This window comes from Caretta caretta, chromosome 8 (assembly GCF_965140235.1).
Source record: "Caretta caretta isolate rCarCar2 chromosome 8, rCarCar1.hap1, whole genome shotgun sequence".
NCBI lineage: Eukaryota > Metazoa > Chordata > Testudines > Cheloniidae > Caretta > Caretta caretta.
Genome location: NC_134213.1, coordinates 47155162 through 47168354, shown reverse-complemented (window position 1 = coordinate 47168354; position 13193 = coordinate 47155162). Strand labels below are relative to the sequence as shown.

At 49.1% G+C, this 13193-nt stretch overlaps 1 protein-coding gene across 2 annotated transcripts in view; it reads left to right on the top strand.

Annotated features, from left to right (window-relative positions):
- The first annotated feature begins 770 nt into the window (after positions 1–770).
- PRRX1 (paired related homeobox 1) overlaps positions 771–13193 on the top strand; it is an 82517-nt gene continuing 70094 nt past the window's right edge. For both annotated transcript variants that reach the window (XM_048860662.2, XM_048860664.2), the window contains exon 1: positions 771–1488. In XM_048860662.2, the coding sequence (XP_048716619.1) occupies positions 1248–1488 (241 nt within the window). In that variant the 5' untranslated portion in view covers positions 771–1247. The remainder of the gene's footprint in view (positions 1489–13193) is intronic.

The following is a 13193-nucleotide window of genomic DNA, read 5'->3' as shown; positions in this document are numbered from 1 at the left end:
TATGCATCGCACCTCTCAAACAGATCGCCCTAGCCATTAACTTTCATTAATTGTTGCTTGCTGATGCTTGTATTTAATAATATAGTGTCTGGTTCAAATATCTGTGTATTAAATCCAACCCCTTGTTTGGGTTCCTCTCTTCTTTCTTAATAGCCTGAAGCCAAACGGTTGGAACAGCAGGAAACGTTAAAAAAAATAGGAGAAAACTTGATTGGAATGGACATGGACTGTTTCCAAAAGTTTCCCCTGCAGCTGTTATCAAAACATGCAAATGAGAGTCTCCAACAAGATCTAAAACAAATCAGGAGGAGTTAATGCTGAAGCAAAATAATCAGCCTGTTTGAAGTGACTGTGGCTTTCAGTTTGACTTTTCTGCCAGAGATCCTATTGCAAGGAGGGAGAGAGAGAATTCGATCTTTATTTAAGACAAGCAAAGGGTCTTCCCCGCGCTCTCTCGCTACATCAGATGTTGGCGAAGGGGGGGGGGGGGAGGGGAGTTTTTAATCAGTGTGTTTTTGGTGGTGGGGGGAGAGTTTGCGCTGGAGAAGAGGGGTCTGTAAAACGTCAGAAACAGCACAAAGACTTTGCCACGTAATTACAGGCCCCTATTAAGTCTCGAGCTGCCCTCCCTTGGGTCTCCAATTTTCATGTATTCCCTGCAAAGTCTCCCCTGTGTGCCATACTGGCCCTTTTGAAGTGCCAGAGAGCGGCTTGATCCAACTGAGAGGGGAGGGGGAGAGCAACTGAGAGCGGGACCGGGGGAGGGGGGGGGCTCCTTCGGACTCCTGAAAACCCTCGTCTTCCCTTCGGTGAGAGCTAATACTCGCGAGTACATCTGCAAGACATCAGCACCCGTGACCTGAAACCTCAGTTACTCCTGAGACTCACCAGGAGCGCACAGGGGGCAGCGCGCTCTCTTGGAGATGGTTTAAAGCCGGGACAAGCCTCTTGCTGCTGGTGCCTGCCTGGGAATACGCCGCTTCTCCTGAAAGACACGTTTCGATTCCTCTCCCCCCCTCCCCCATCCCCTCCCTCCTTCTCTCTCTCTCGCTTTCTGTGTCACTTTCGCGTGAGAACTGGGCAGAGGGAGGCCGGATTCGCCCCCTGGAACCTGCCGAAGGAAGCCCAGGGAGCGCCCCTGCTCCGGGGACAGCGTCTGAGATTTTGGGGAGGGTCCCTTGTATTCCCCCCCACCCTCTCTCCCTCCTCTTTTGCCTGCACTTTCCCTTTAAGACTTGGAGGAAACCATGACTTCCAGCTATGCCCACATCATGGAGAGACAGGCCGTCCTAGCCACCCGCTTGGAGAACCCCAGCAACCTGGACAACTTACAGGCCAAAAAGAACTTCTCCGTCAGTCACCTGTTGGATCTGGAGGAAGCCGGAGACATGGTGGCGGCTCAGGCGGACGAGAGCGTAGGGGAAGCCGGCAGAAGCTTGCTGGAATCCCCGGGGCTAACCAGCGGCAGCGACACCCCGCAGCAGGACAGTAAGTGAGACCTGGGCTCCCCCGCGCGCAACGCAGGGGCGCAGATAAAGCAGGCGGCAGCGCGCAGGGGACAGCCTGTGATCAAACTAATTTTGGGGGGGCGGGGGAGCTGCCGTAATTACACTATCCCACAGCTCGAGCTGTGTCCTTTAGCAGAGGGAGCGTTACTCTGGGGGAAGACTGGGCTTGAAAGCGACTGTCCTTGTCCTGGAAAGAGAGAGTCGGATTGGGGGTTCGGTCTGAGCTGTGCGCGCCTGAAGGGCTTGGAGATGGCCAGCTGGGAGTGAGCAATGGCAGTTATTGCTGGATCGGGCAGAGGGGCCAGTATCTGGTGGGGAACGGCTACATGGTCCCGGGGAAGTCAGGCGCTGGCGTCAGCGCCACAAGCGGGACATCGGGCGGCTGGGCTGGGGAGGGACCGTGTGCGCCTGGCAGGAGAGGTTGGGGAGACGTGCTCACCAGGAACGCACGGTTGTTAATCGCCCAGGGGATGGCTGCAGCAGGGGTGCGGGTGTGAGTTAGGTACCCAGGGAGCAGGGCAGACACACCGCGCTGTGTAGGGGGGCTGGCGGAGGGGTGAAATCCGCATCTAAAGCCGCATCCAGGGGTTTCTAACACCTTTCCACGCTCGGCAATGACTGCCCTTGATATGGGATCAGTAATCAGAGCTCGGATTCAATCCGAATCGGTCTTTAATTAAGAAGTCTTGTAAATTGAACTATAAAATAAGAATACTTATTGGAACCTGAAGGGTTTTAATAAATCTCTGGGACTGGCCAGGAGGGGGGTTGGGAAAAGGCCCCTGGAGCCACCGGTCGCAGATACCTTCCCCCCATCCACCTCAACACAAGCACCACGACTCCACACAAGTACATCGCTAAAATATCACAGCAAAACCAAAGAACGTCCTTCCCTGCCTTTTTCTCTCACTCACTAAAAAGAGAACTATATTTTAGGGTCCCAATGTGTATTTAAATTTGAGTGGAAATGAAAAGGAACAAACCAGCAGACTTTGCCCTGGTAGGCTGCTTAGTTTTACTATGATTTCTTCATCTTCATGTCCCTTTACTCGAGAGGAGATTGGCTTTTCGTTCCACCCTCAAGTAGTAAAACCTGACTGTCCTAGTACATTCTGAAAAATAAATCCTTCCTCCTTTACGTAGTAACTAGCTGGAAATGCAGATGCCCCATTCAAGTGGGAGACACGGATTTCTTCTCCCATACTGGCCAATCTTAATGTCTGAGCTCTTCAGCTTATTTCCTGCTGATTTAAGAACCTTTGTCCCAGGTCATCTGCAGTCAGAACGCGCTGTGGATGGCGCTAAAAGAAAGATCTGGAGCTAGGGGATGTCTCTGGCACTTTAGATACAGGACAAAGTATCTTATTTTTAAACACGAGTAAACACTTCCAAAGAGGGTTTGCAGCCCGAAGAGTAGGGGCAGCCAGAGGGTGGGGATGGATTTCCTAGTCCTCTGCTCTCACCTAAGAGCCGGAACCCTGCTGGACTCCAGTGGGAGCAGGATCAGATCGCGAGTAGCTGCTACTTGCTGGCTCTTTCCGGGGCGCTTTGCCATTGGGAACAGGATCGGGATTTCAATCCAGTCTCTACGGGGGTGGAGGGGGTTGCTGCCCGAGCGAAGCCGGCTAGGCCAGAAACGCTCGCTCCAGTCTGGTTTTACCGGCACTGCCCGATTGAATGGACAGGGGTTTAATACTGAGACATGGGCGGTTCCGGTCCTGACAGGCCAACTCGGGTGTGTGTGTGTGTGGGGGGGGGGAGCAGGCCGGAGCTGTGGAGCCGGTTTAATCAGCGCTCCCCCTTTGCTGTATTGGACGCCCAAAACCGCCTCCTTTATCTGCTCGGCAGAGCCGCCCCACCGGCCCCGGGTGGAACCGAGCATGGATTTAACCCGGGGACTTTGGGTTAAGGGCTGATGGACTAAATCTTGGGGCATCCCAGCCACAGGGTCCTGACGCTGCCTTAATGTCCATCTCTCTTATTTTCAAAGGGAATGGCTCAGACGCAGGTAGGGCCATTATTTACTGTAGGGCCGCCCCAGGAGCCCTAGTGGCGCCCTAGCGCCCCGTTGTGCTAGGCGCTGTACAGCGGCAGAGCTGGGGCAGGCCAACAAGCGATCAGTGCGGCGAGTGCCTGGCTTGAGGGGATGAGCCAGGCGATTTCGCTGATTGTAACGGAGCCACTGTGGCTGCTGGGGAAGGGGACACAGGAATACTCCTGCACCTTTCCGATAGGATCAAACAGATCACCTTTCCTGCTGAAAGAGGCCCCAGCAACACCCACCGCGCGGAGAGATGCATTGAAGCCAGCCACACGATTAAAGCTAACCCCAAAAGCAGTGCGCCCTGTACCCGGCTGGCTCCGCTATTCACTGGTGTATCCCTCAGCCCCCATCCATCCCTGCACGAGGCTCCCCCTTCTGCCCACCAGCCTGAGGGCTACAGGCTTGAGGAGCTTTGCTCCTGTGTGAGCCCGCCACCCAGAGAAACCACATTCGCTTTGGGACGTGTTTGCAAGTGAATGAAAAAAAATGCAACTTTTACAAACATTGCATTTGACTGATGTGCAAAACTGGAAACAAGAAGAGTACGGAAGACTTCATTCGGGCACAGGGTTGCAAAAGCCAATTGCTTTTTCACCAGGCGTACATTACTGATCTAGCCATCCATCCAGACTTAAGTTGTGGTTGTTTCTTTTCAGTAAGCAGGATCTTTCAGAAGTTCTGCGAAGCACAACAGAAATGGACATACTGAGCTCCTCTCAGTCGTCTGCTCTTTCATGGCTAAGACAGGCTGCGGGGAGGGGATCAGGTTAATATTTGCTGACTTGACTGTGGGCGATTCTAGCGGTGGTGCTTTGGTAGTAAATTACACGCACCAACGCAGGGAAGGAGGCTAGGTATTGACTATATACTGGCTAGGTACTGACCATCTACGCCTGAGGGCAGCTTTCCTTATGCCCACCTCAGATAGATTTAAAATATCCTTTTAGAGTCAGCTGCCTGGTGAGGGCTTTAGGCCTTGTCCCTCTATGCCAAACTCGCCCCTAAGTCCGAGAATTCATTGCCAGATGGCAGAGAGCGAGCGAAATACACGATAAAGCTGAGCCATGTGTAGCTACGTGTCGTTAAACGTGTCCTGTCCGCCCCCAATCGAGCCCTCCACGTGCATAACTTTCCCGTCGGGATCTTCCTGCACATTATTAAAAAATGTGGGTATCGGTATTAAAAGGGTTGCGTTAGTTGCCCCTGAGGCGGTGCTTTAAACAGTTGGTGAGTTAATTTTTTCCCTGTGTTGCTTTTACTCTAATTGGGAGGGGGCTATCTATCTATCTATCTATCTATTTCTTTCTTTCTTTCTTTCTTTCTTTCTTTCGGTTGTGTGAGTTGCAATCGTAAAGCTCATGGTACTGATCATATGTGACCTAGCAGCTCACAATTAATCAGCTTCCTAATTGGCACTTGCACGTGCCTTGCTTTTCCAGCTGATCGGAATAACTCCTCCGACAGCTCAGTCCAGCAGCCCTTCTGCACTTGCGTAATCTTTGCTCGGCCGAGTTAGCATTGCGCACAAGGGCTGGTACAGGATCTCTCCCTAGGTAGCCTTTCACGTGCTTCTTGGCGCTTCCCTGGGATCTGCGATGCGCAGCGGCGGTTAGAAATGGTATCCTCTTCTGAGGAGGAGACTACTTTGCCTTGGTTATCTGATCTTAGGGACCCGATGCAGAGTGTGCAGGGAACCTTTCCTTCCCTGAATCCCCTGGAGTTGGTGGATGTGAAATCCAGCCTGCCTTCCGCATTCTGCAACTCTCAATTAGTGAAAGCAGCTTGTCCTAATAAGAGCTTTGTGAGAAGCATATGTCGCCATAAAAAGTAGACTAGAAGTCAATTAGAGACACCATGCTGAAGTGGGAGCTGGGCTGTTTGTCCCCCTACCAAGACACGGAAACAAATCGGAGCGCTGGCAGGGGGAATCTATCAGTCATGAAGAAAGGGATTAAAGGGAATATATTAATCATCTGAGCGCAGGGAGGGCACGAACCGTAAGCGAGTGTCTCCTGGACCGACACCTTGAGTGAAATGACTTCTCCCAAATCAGGGGTCGTTTTGATGTGCTAGAATAAATGCATCAGTGAGCGGGACTTGTGCTTGGAGACGTAAGTCTTGCAGAGAAAGTGGCTGGGCAAACCAGAGTCCATGGAGTGCTCCAATCCAGCCGCACGAGCTATTGTCCGCACGGCGAGATAAATGCTTTATTAACTAGGAATAAAATTCCTGAGATCGTTATTTTCCTCTAGGAAATTGTCATACGATGTGATGCAGCTACAACATACAGATCCGGTTTATAAATGCGATGTAGCCCCCACTTTATAATGCATCTGTCGTTCGTCTCCATACTAGTTCAAACTCTTTTCTAATTTCGGATCACATGGCTCGCATTAGCAGAGCGTACATTAAAATACCATCCTCTACAAAAAGTGGCGAGAAATTCTCCCTTACGCACAAACGGATGTCGCAGACCTACTCCCAGTTTCGCCACGTCTGGTCGGTTACACAGAGAACTTTCCTGCAGATTTCAAAGCCCCAATCCGTTTTTAAAATCCCCCCCCCCCCCCCCAGCGTGCCGTAATTAATGCCACAGCTCATCATTTATCTCCCAACGGATATTTCCGTTAGCGGCTATTATTAAAGCTTCGATCCTGCTTGTGCTGAAGACTGTGCTAAAATTCCCATTGACTTCAGCGAAAACTCAGGCCCTGAGGGAATATTTATATCTGGCAACTTTATTTAGTGTGGTGTCATACTTTCTTTGACTGTCTCCATACAGCTTTGCAAACGCTATTAGGGATAGTTAAATTAAAAACATAAAATAACGTTGTCTGGTTTCCACTAACCATCTAACCAAAGCATGAAACCATGTAGCACGTTCCCAGTGTATCTGCTTAACTATCATACCGAGGGAGGCAATTAACAACAGACAGGCACAAATGTGGCATCTAGTTGCTGGGAGGTTGCATTTTATAGGCCTATTTCTCAAACAAGCTTATCAAACGTATGTATGGCGCTGTGAGATCATTACAGTTGTTAAATTTTTACTGAAGGGTGGAGAACGAACACAGCGGCAAATACACCCAGAGCCTGGAAAATGTTAGAGATCATGTGAAAAGGAACCGCATGAAGAGAGCTGGGGGGGGGGGGGGGTGATTCACAACGCTGTCCCCAACCTCTGCGCGTTAGCCCGATCTCTCTCCCCCGGAGCCCAAAACTCTATTGCCGGGGCGCGGCGAATGAGGGGGGTTTGGGACTGGGCTTGGGACTGCAGAGATCCACCGATCTCACACGGAAGGGACCCAGCCCCTGGCAAAATCCGGCCCCTTAAGTCAATTGCAATGTCCGGACTGTATGAGGGCTCCGCATGGGAGAAGCAGTGGAATCGCATGGATCGCTGCTGGTCTATTTCAGGGATTATTCCAACAATTCCCCAATCTGGCCTCCTAGAAGAATTGACGATACACTATGAAATGCCAAGTTTCATTCTGATACTTGTGCCAAATAACCACCCTGATATCTGAATTTCAGCTCTTACACATGTTTCCTAAACCGATAGGATTTACAGACGAACACCTCTATTCAACCACCGCTACAAAATCCACAGCATCCGACTAGCATTCTGTGTATTCCACTTTATTTCTCGTTTGCTGTAAGAAAAGAAAAGAGAGCCATGGAAAGCGGGGCGCGTGTCATGTCCTCTTGAGGCCCAACAAGTTAAATGACGCAGCTGCGCCGTAGTGACTTCTCGGTGCAGGAGAGAGAAACTCGTCGAGCTGAATTTAGGTTGGGACCAAAATGCTTTTCAAAATCCGTTCTGTGCGGCGGCAAGAGGCTTGTCTGTTTGCCAGGAGCCCCGTTTCAGATTAAGTAACAAGGATCATTAATTAGGTTTATGACAGGCTCATACAAAGCGTTCACGGGGCAGAGAGGACTGGAGGTTAAAAGGCTGTTTGGATAAGGATTGCGTTTCCTCCTCCAGCCAGTCTCCAAACATTTACAAAAGCGGGCAGGGATTAGACAGAACAGCCACCCCGGCCCAGATCAATGGAACCTCCAGCCAGCCCTGCTTCTGACAGCGCTAAAAAGTCGCTGGAGTTTTTAAAAGTCTAGTATCTTTGTAGTCAGTCCTTCCAACGCTCCTGTGAACTCCAACGGGGCCTGGAGATCTGGGCCAGATCCTGGCTCCAGTGACATGCGATAGGAGTTTTTCCATTTGGAATAGCAGCTAGTCTTTGCTATTTAACCTGCAAGGGTTTACACATTAAATAGACAAACCTACAGTAACAACAAGAATATCTATCTATCTATCTATCTATCTATCTATCTATCTATCTATCTATCTATCTATCTATCTATCTATCTATCTATCTATCCTTCCAACAGTCCCAATCATTTCCATATTTAAAGTTGTCATTTCTTCCCAAATCTGCTACCTTTTCGTTTGCTATTGTTGGCATTTAAAAAAACGACACACTTTGATTTTAAATAATTGTATGTATACTAATGTAACCTAATGTCTATGTGGTCCAAAAATCTCCTTAGCTCGGTAGGGTTCTTCCTCCTGAAATTCTATGGCTGGAAGCTATACAAAGGGGTTGCTTAGCCTTAACCACACCAGCCAGTGAATGTACCCAACTAAAACGGACCCAGGGTGCGTGGATTGGCTCATGTTTTATCCAGCGAAGCAGCACAGAGCAGGGAATTTTTTTTTAAAAATCGAATTTGATTTTAGAGGTGGCTGGATCTGAATAAAGCCACTGGCCCTTTAGGCCACCGGTGTTAGTTCTGTACCTGTCATTACCGATCCGGTGAAATGAGATCGTTTTAGAAAGAAGCTGAATTCCCATGGAGGGCCCGATCCCACAGCAAAAGTACCCGCAGCGACTTCCGCGGGACGCCTTTGTGAGCAACCTTTACTCCGGTGAGTAAGGCGATGTGGGGTTTAGCCCTGCAATCTCTTTGGGGTGTCTAAGGAAAGAAGAATCGAGGAGGGAGATTTTCAAACGCTAAGGGATTTAGGCGCTCAAGCCCCAACTGAAAGTCAGTGACTAATGCACCCTGCCGAACAAGAAAGCCTTCCTTTAAAACAGCATTTCCAGGCGCTTGCTACTTTATAAAGGGCTGTTGTACTTAACCCCCAGTCGCCTGCGTTTACAGGTTTGCTGGAGGCGGGCGGGGGGCAGAGGACGGACCTAAAAGCCCTGCTCGCTAAAGCACTCTGATGCGAATATGTCTCTTTGCGGCGTGAAGCTCGCTCGCGGGGCGCGGGTTGGCTGAATTCCCTCCCCACTGCGGCACCAGTTCCCTGGACGCTTAGCAGAGATCGCTTCCCATTCAGGGAGCTGCATCGTGTCAGCCCCCAATCTGAAATGGTAAGCGATGCACTTGCCGCGCTGGTTACTCCTCTGAGGATCCCCTGTGTGCATTGCATGGGGGCTGCCTGCTCTGCTGGGAAGGCTGGCTCCGAAGTTGCATGGAAAAAAAATCTTATTAAAGTCAACAACCTTTGAATCAGGCCTTAAGTTTCTCTAGACTCCTTGGAGCTCCAGGGCTCTGCCTGAAATCCGATTTAAAAGGGACTTTCTTTTTCTGAGGAAGAAATATATGAAGCTGGATTTGCCCCTGACTTGGCAGCTTCCCGCGGGGTTATAGCAGCAGCCGCTGAGATGAGGGGGGAAGAGGTTGTAATATTCCAGCGAGACATTGCTCAGGGTCGATCAGCTCCAAAGAGGCAAACTCCAGTAATCATTTAGTATTAGCGCGTTATTGTGTTTTGTTTGATTGAAGGTAAATACAGCAAGTGTAACCTGCAAATGTTGTTTAGCCACAATGCTATCCTTATTTTTCAGTTGAAAGTCAAAAATCATCTCCCAGAGATCCCCTCAGTCTGAACTTCCACACCAAAATCAACGCCGTTGTTGTTATTATTTACTTTAGTAACTGGCTCTCAGATTGCACTTCTCATCAGCAGATTTCAAAGTACAGAAAAAAGGGACTATTTACGTCTCAGTGTTACCAACACACACGTGTTTTGCTGAGGCAAACCAGACTTGGGGAGGGAGACTTGGGGAAACACTGAAAACCTGCCTTTGGGTTTTCTTGCCCTGATACCCAAAGTAAACTCCGCTGAAGCTGTTAAACTAACACAGTTGATAGGGTGACATTTTGAGCTGATACTGGAGAACTGAGCTTCCCCAGAGTCTGGGGCTGCTGTTTTCTCCTTGTCCAGTATATCTGAGCTTATGCTGCTGGCTGATTTTAGAATCAGACTGAGGCCCGGTGTACAAAGTTAGGTCGACAAGAGCCACCTTGCATCAATCTAATTGTGCATGTGTCTGCATTTAAATTAGTCTCCCCCTGGTGTGATGTGAGTGCCCCATTATGGTGACGCAGTAACACCATGTCCCTGAACCGCACTGAGCCCTGATTGATGTACTGAGGTTGATGCAGCATGAATGTAGCCACTGCTTTACTTCTGTCTATCCTAACAGTCCTCCAGCAGCTGTCCCACAATGCCTGACACTGACCACTCTGGTCACAATTGTGAACTCCACTGCCCAACGTCACAGTGACCAGAAGGACCTCTCCCTTTTAAAACCCTGTGAATTTTTGAAATGCCTTTTCCTGATTGTCCAGCTTGGTGAGCACACCTAGCAGCTCTCCATTGTGTGCTCCAGCCATGCTCTGGCTTGGGCCTGTGGGGAGAAGAGGCTGTGCAGAACAGCTGTGGAAACATGGATGTCTCTGAGCAGATTGCATGGGGGATACAGGAAAAGGGCTAGAACAGGGATCAGCAGCAGTACTGCATGAAAGCAAAGGAATTGTGGCAGGCCAGGGAGGCAAACAGTCAGTCTGGTGCTGAGCTGCAGACCAGCTGTTTTTACAAAGAGGCAGAGACTCCACCACCACCCCACACACCACTGTGAATACTTCTGAGGAGCCCTCATCACAGCATGAACAGCGAGGAGGAGGAAACAGAGGAGGATAGAGGACTTGCAACCAGGGGGTCCAGCTATGTCCGAAGCCAGGACCTGTTTGAGACTCCAGTCCAGTCAGTCCTGGCAGTGGAGCAGGGGCGAGTCCAATGCAGGGCAAGGAACCTCCGGTAAGTGTGTAATTGTATTTCCCCATTACAGTGATGTACTGAAGGCTCCCCCAATTTAACAGAACACAGCTACCACCTTGTCATTAATTTACTTGCACTAGAAGAGGTAGCAGTACAGCAAAGAGAGGTGGAGTTGCTATCTGCTTTTCATTCCTCTGTAGAGTTAGGTGTGTGTGTGTGTGTGTGTGTGTGTGTGGCGGGGGAGGAGGGAATGGACCATGTGGAACAGTTTGTGTACACAGGGACATCCCTTGAATCCCCTTGAGATCTCGATGAAACTTCCATGGAGGTACTCTGCCATCCTCTCCCAAAGGCTTCCAGTGATGGCAGCCTTATTTCTTCTTCTGTGGTAGGACGCTTTCCCACGCCAGTCAGGGATAACTTTGGCTGACACCATTGCAGTAAACAGACTAGCAGCATATGGGCCCAGGAATCTTCAGAATGCCAGTAGCAGCTGTGCTCTCTATGCCTTGGTTATTCTCAGGAGTGAGATATTAGCTAAAATCACCATGGCTGGTGCTAGTATTCAGTGCCATTTCCCTGTGCTCATAGTTTCATGCAGCTGAGCAATTACCTCCACTCACCCCTGGTGGGCCATACTCTCCATGGTGCAGTGATTGGTGCCGTGCACAAACACTCCAAAGCAGAAGTGTTAATAAGCATGTCCTGTTCAAAACTTTAGGGGAGCAAGGGAGGGGAGTTCTGAATCTTAACTTTTGCTTTCTGTGGTGACTATAGTGACAATGGTACCTGTGTGTGTTTTATCTGCAGCTACTGCTGTTGTGGCCTTGAGGGGCTCTCCCTTCACCCCCGTGAAACATCTGAGCCAGATAAGGAGGAAAAAGAAGAGGACTTAGAATGACATATTCAGTGAGATCCTGCAAGTCTCGGTTGCATCAGACTAAGGTCTTGGAGAGTGAACATTGCAGACAGCCTGGAGAAGGAAAGAGTGGACAGGGCAAAAGGCCCAGGAGTTCCAGCAGGAAAAGGAGAGGGAGACCTATCAGGACATAATGGGGCTTCTCTGCAAGCAAACACAGATGCTGCAGACTTTGGTAGACCTACAAGTTCAACAATCCCAAGTTCACCACCCTTTGCAATCCATGAAGAATTCCATTGCAGCATCTCCTTATATCCCCCTCAACATTCCATATGGCATCAGGGTCTGCGTCCCTACTTTTACCCGTGCACCCCAGGGGACATGAAGGACAACCACAGTTTCACGTACACCAACCTGTGAGAGCCACGGTTGATGTATGCATAGGTAAAATGGATGTGAATGTTTTTTCCTCCTGTTCTGTTCCATTAATTTATTAAGTTTTTAATGTTTTGCTTTTAGATTTCAAAGATTTTTCCTTGTGCTGGTTTTATTACTGAATAAAATTCTATTTGGAAAATAATTCATCACAACATATGCTTCAGAGTGCCTAGAAGTTCTGAATGCACCCACTTACTTGTTACCGAACAGAGTGACACAACTCACAGGATCAATGAAAAACACAGTGTTATTGTAAATGCACAGCAAGCACTGCAAAATTAATAGGTGCATTGACAGTGTTATATCCATAGATGTACTCCAAGGACCATACAGTTTCTAACTGGCCCCAAACAACAGGGCAAGGTGGAGCACAGTACACCACAATGGATTACTGTGGCTCACTGTTAAAGTGCTTGTTCAAAACTTTCCTGAGCTTTATAGCTCTGTGCTGAGCTTTTTAAATATCCCTTGTGTCTAGCTGTTCAAACTCAGCAAATAGCTGCTCAACCTCCGCCCTCCACTCCAGCAGCATCTTTTCTCCCTTTGCTTCACAGATATTATTCAGGACACAGCAGGCAGCTATAACTACTGGGATATTTTTTTCACTGAGGTTCAATCTTGTGAATAAACAACACCAACATCCCTTCAATCTACCAAAAGTGCATTAAACTGTCATTCTGCACCTGCTGAACCGACAGTTGAATCATTCCTTGGTGCTGTTGAGATAGCTGGTGTTTGACTTCAGGAGCCAGGGGAGCAAGGGGTAGGCTGAGTCCCCCAGGATCACTGTTGGCATTTCAACATTGCCAATGGAAAGCTGCTGGTCAGGAAAGAAAGTCCCTGCTTTTAGCTTTCTGAGCAGTCCTGTGTTCTTAAAGATGTGCTCATCATGCACTTTCCCTGACCAGCCAACACTGATGGCAGTGAAGCATCCTCTGTGATGCACAAATGCTTGCATAACCATAAAAAAGTAGTCCTTTGTGTTGATGTACTCTGCAGCAAGGTGGGCTGGGGTCAAAATGGGGATGTGCATATTGTCTATCGCTACACCACAGTTCAGGAACCCCATTGCTGCAAATCCATCTGCTATGTCCTGCACATTGCCAAGCATCACAGTCCCACATAGCAGGATATGATTAATGGCTCTATACACATGCATGACAATCACCTCAACAGTGAATTTTCCAACTCCAAAATTATTTGCCAAGGACAGATAGCAATTTGGCATTGTAAGTTTCCACAGTGTGATCACCATTCACTTCTCCACTGTCA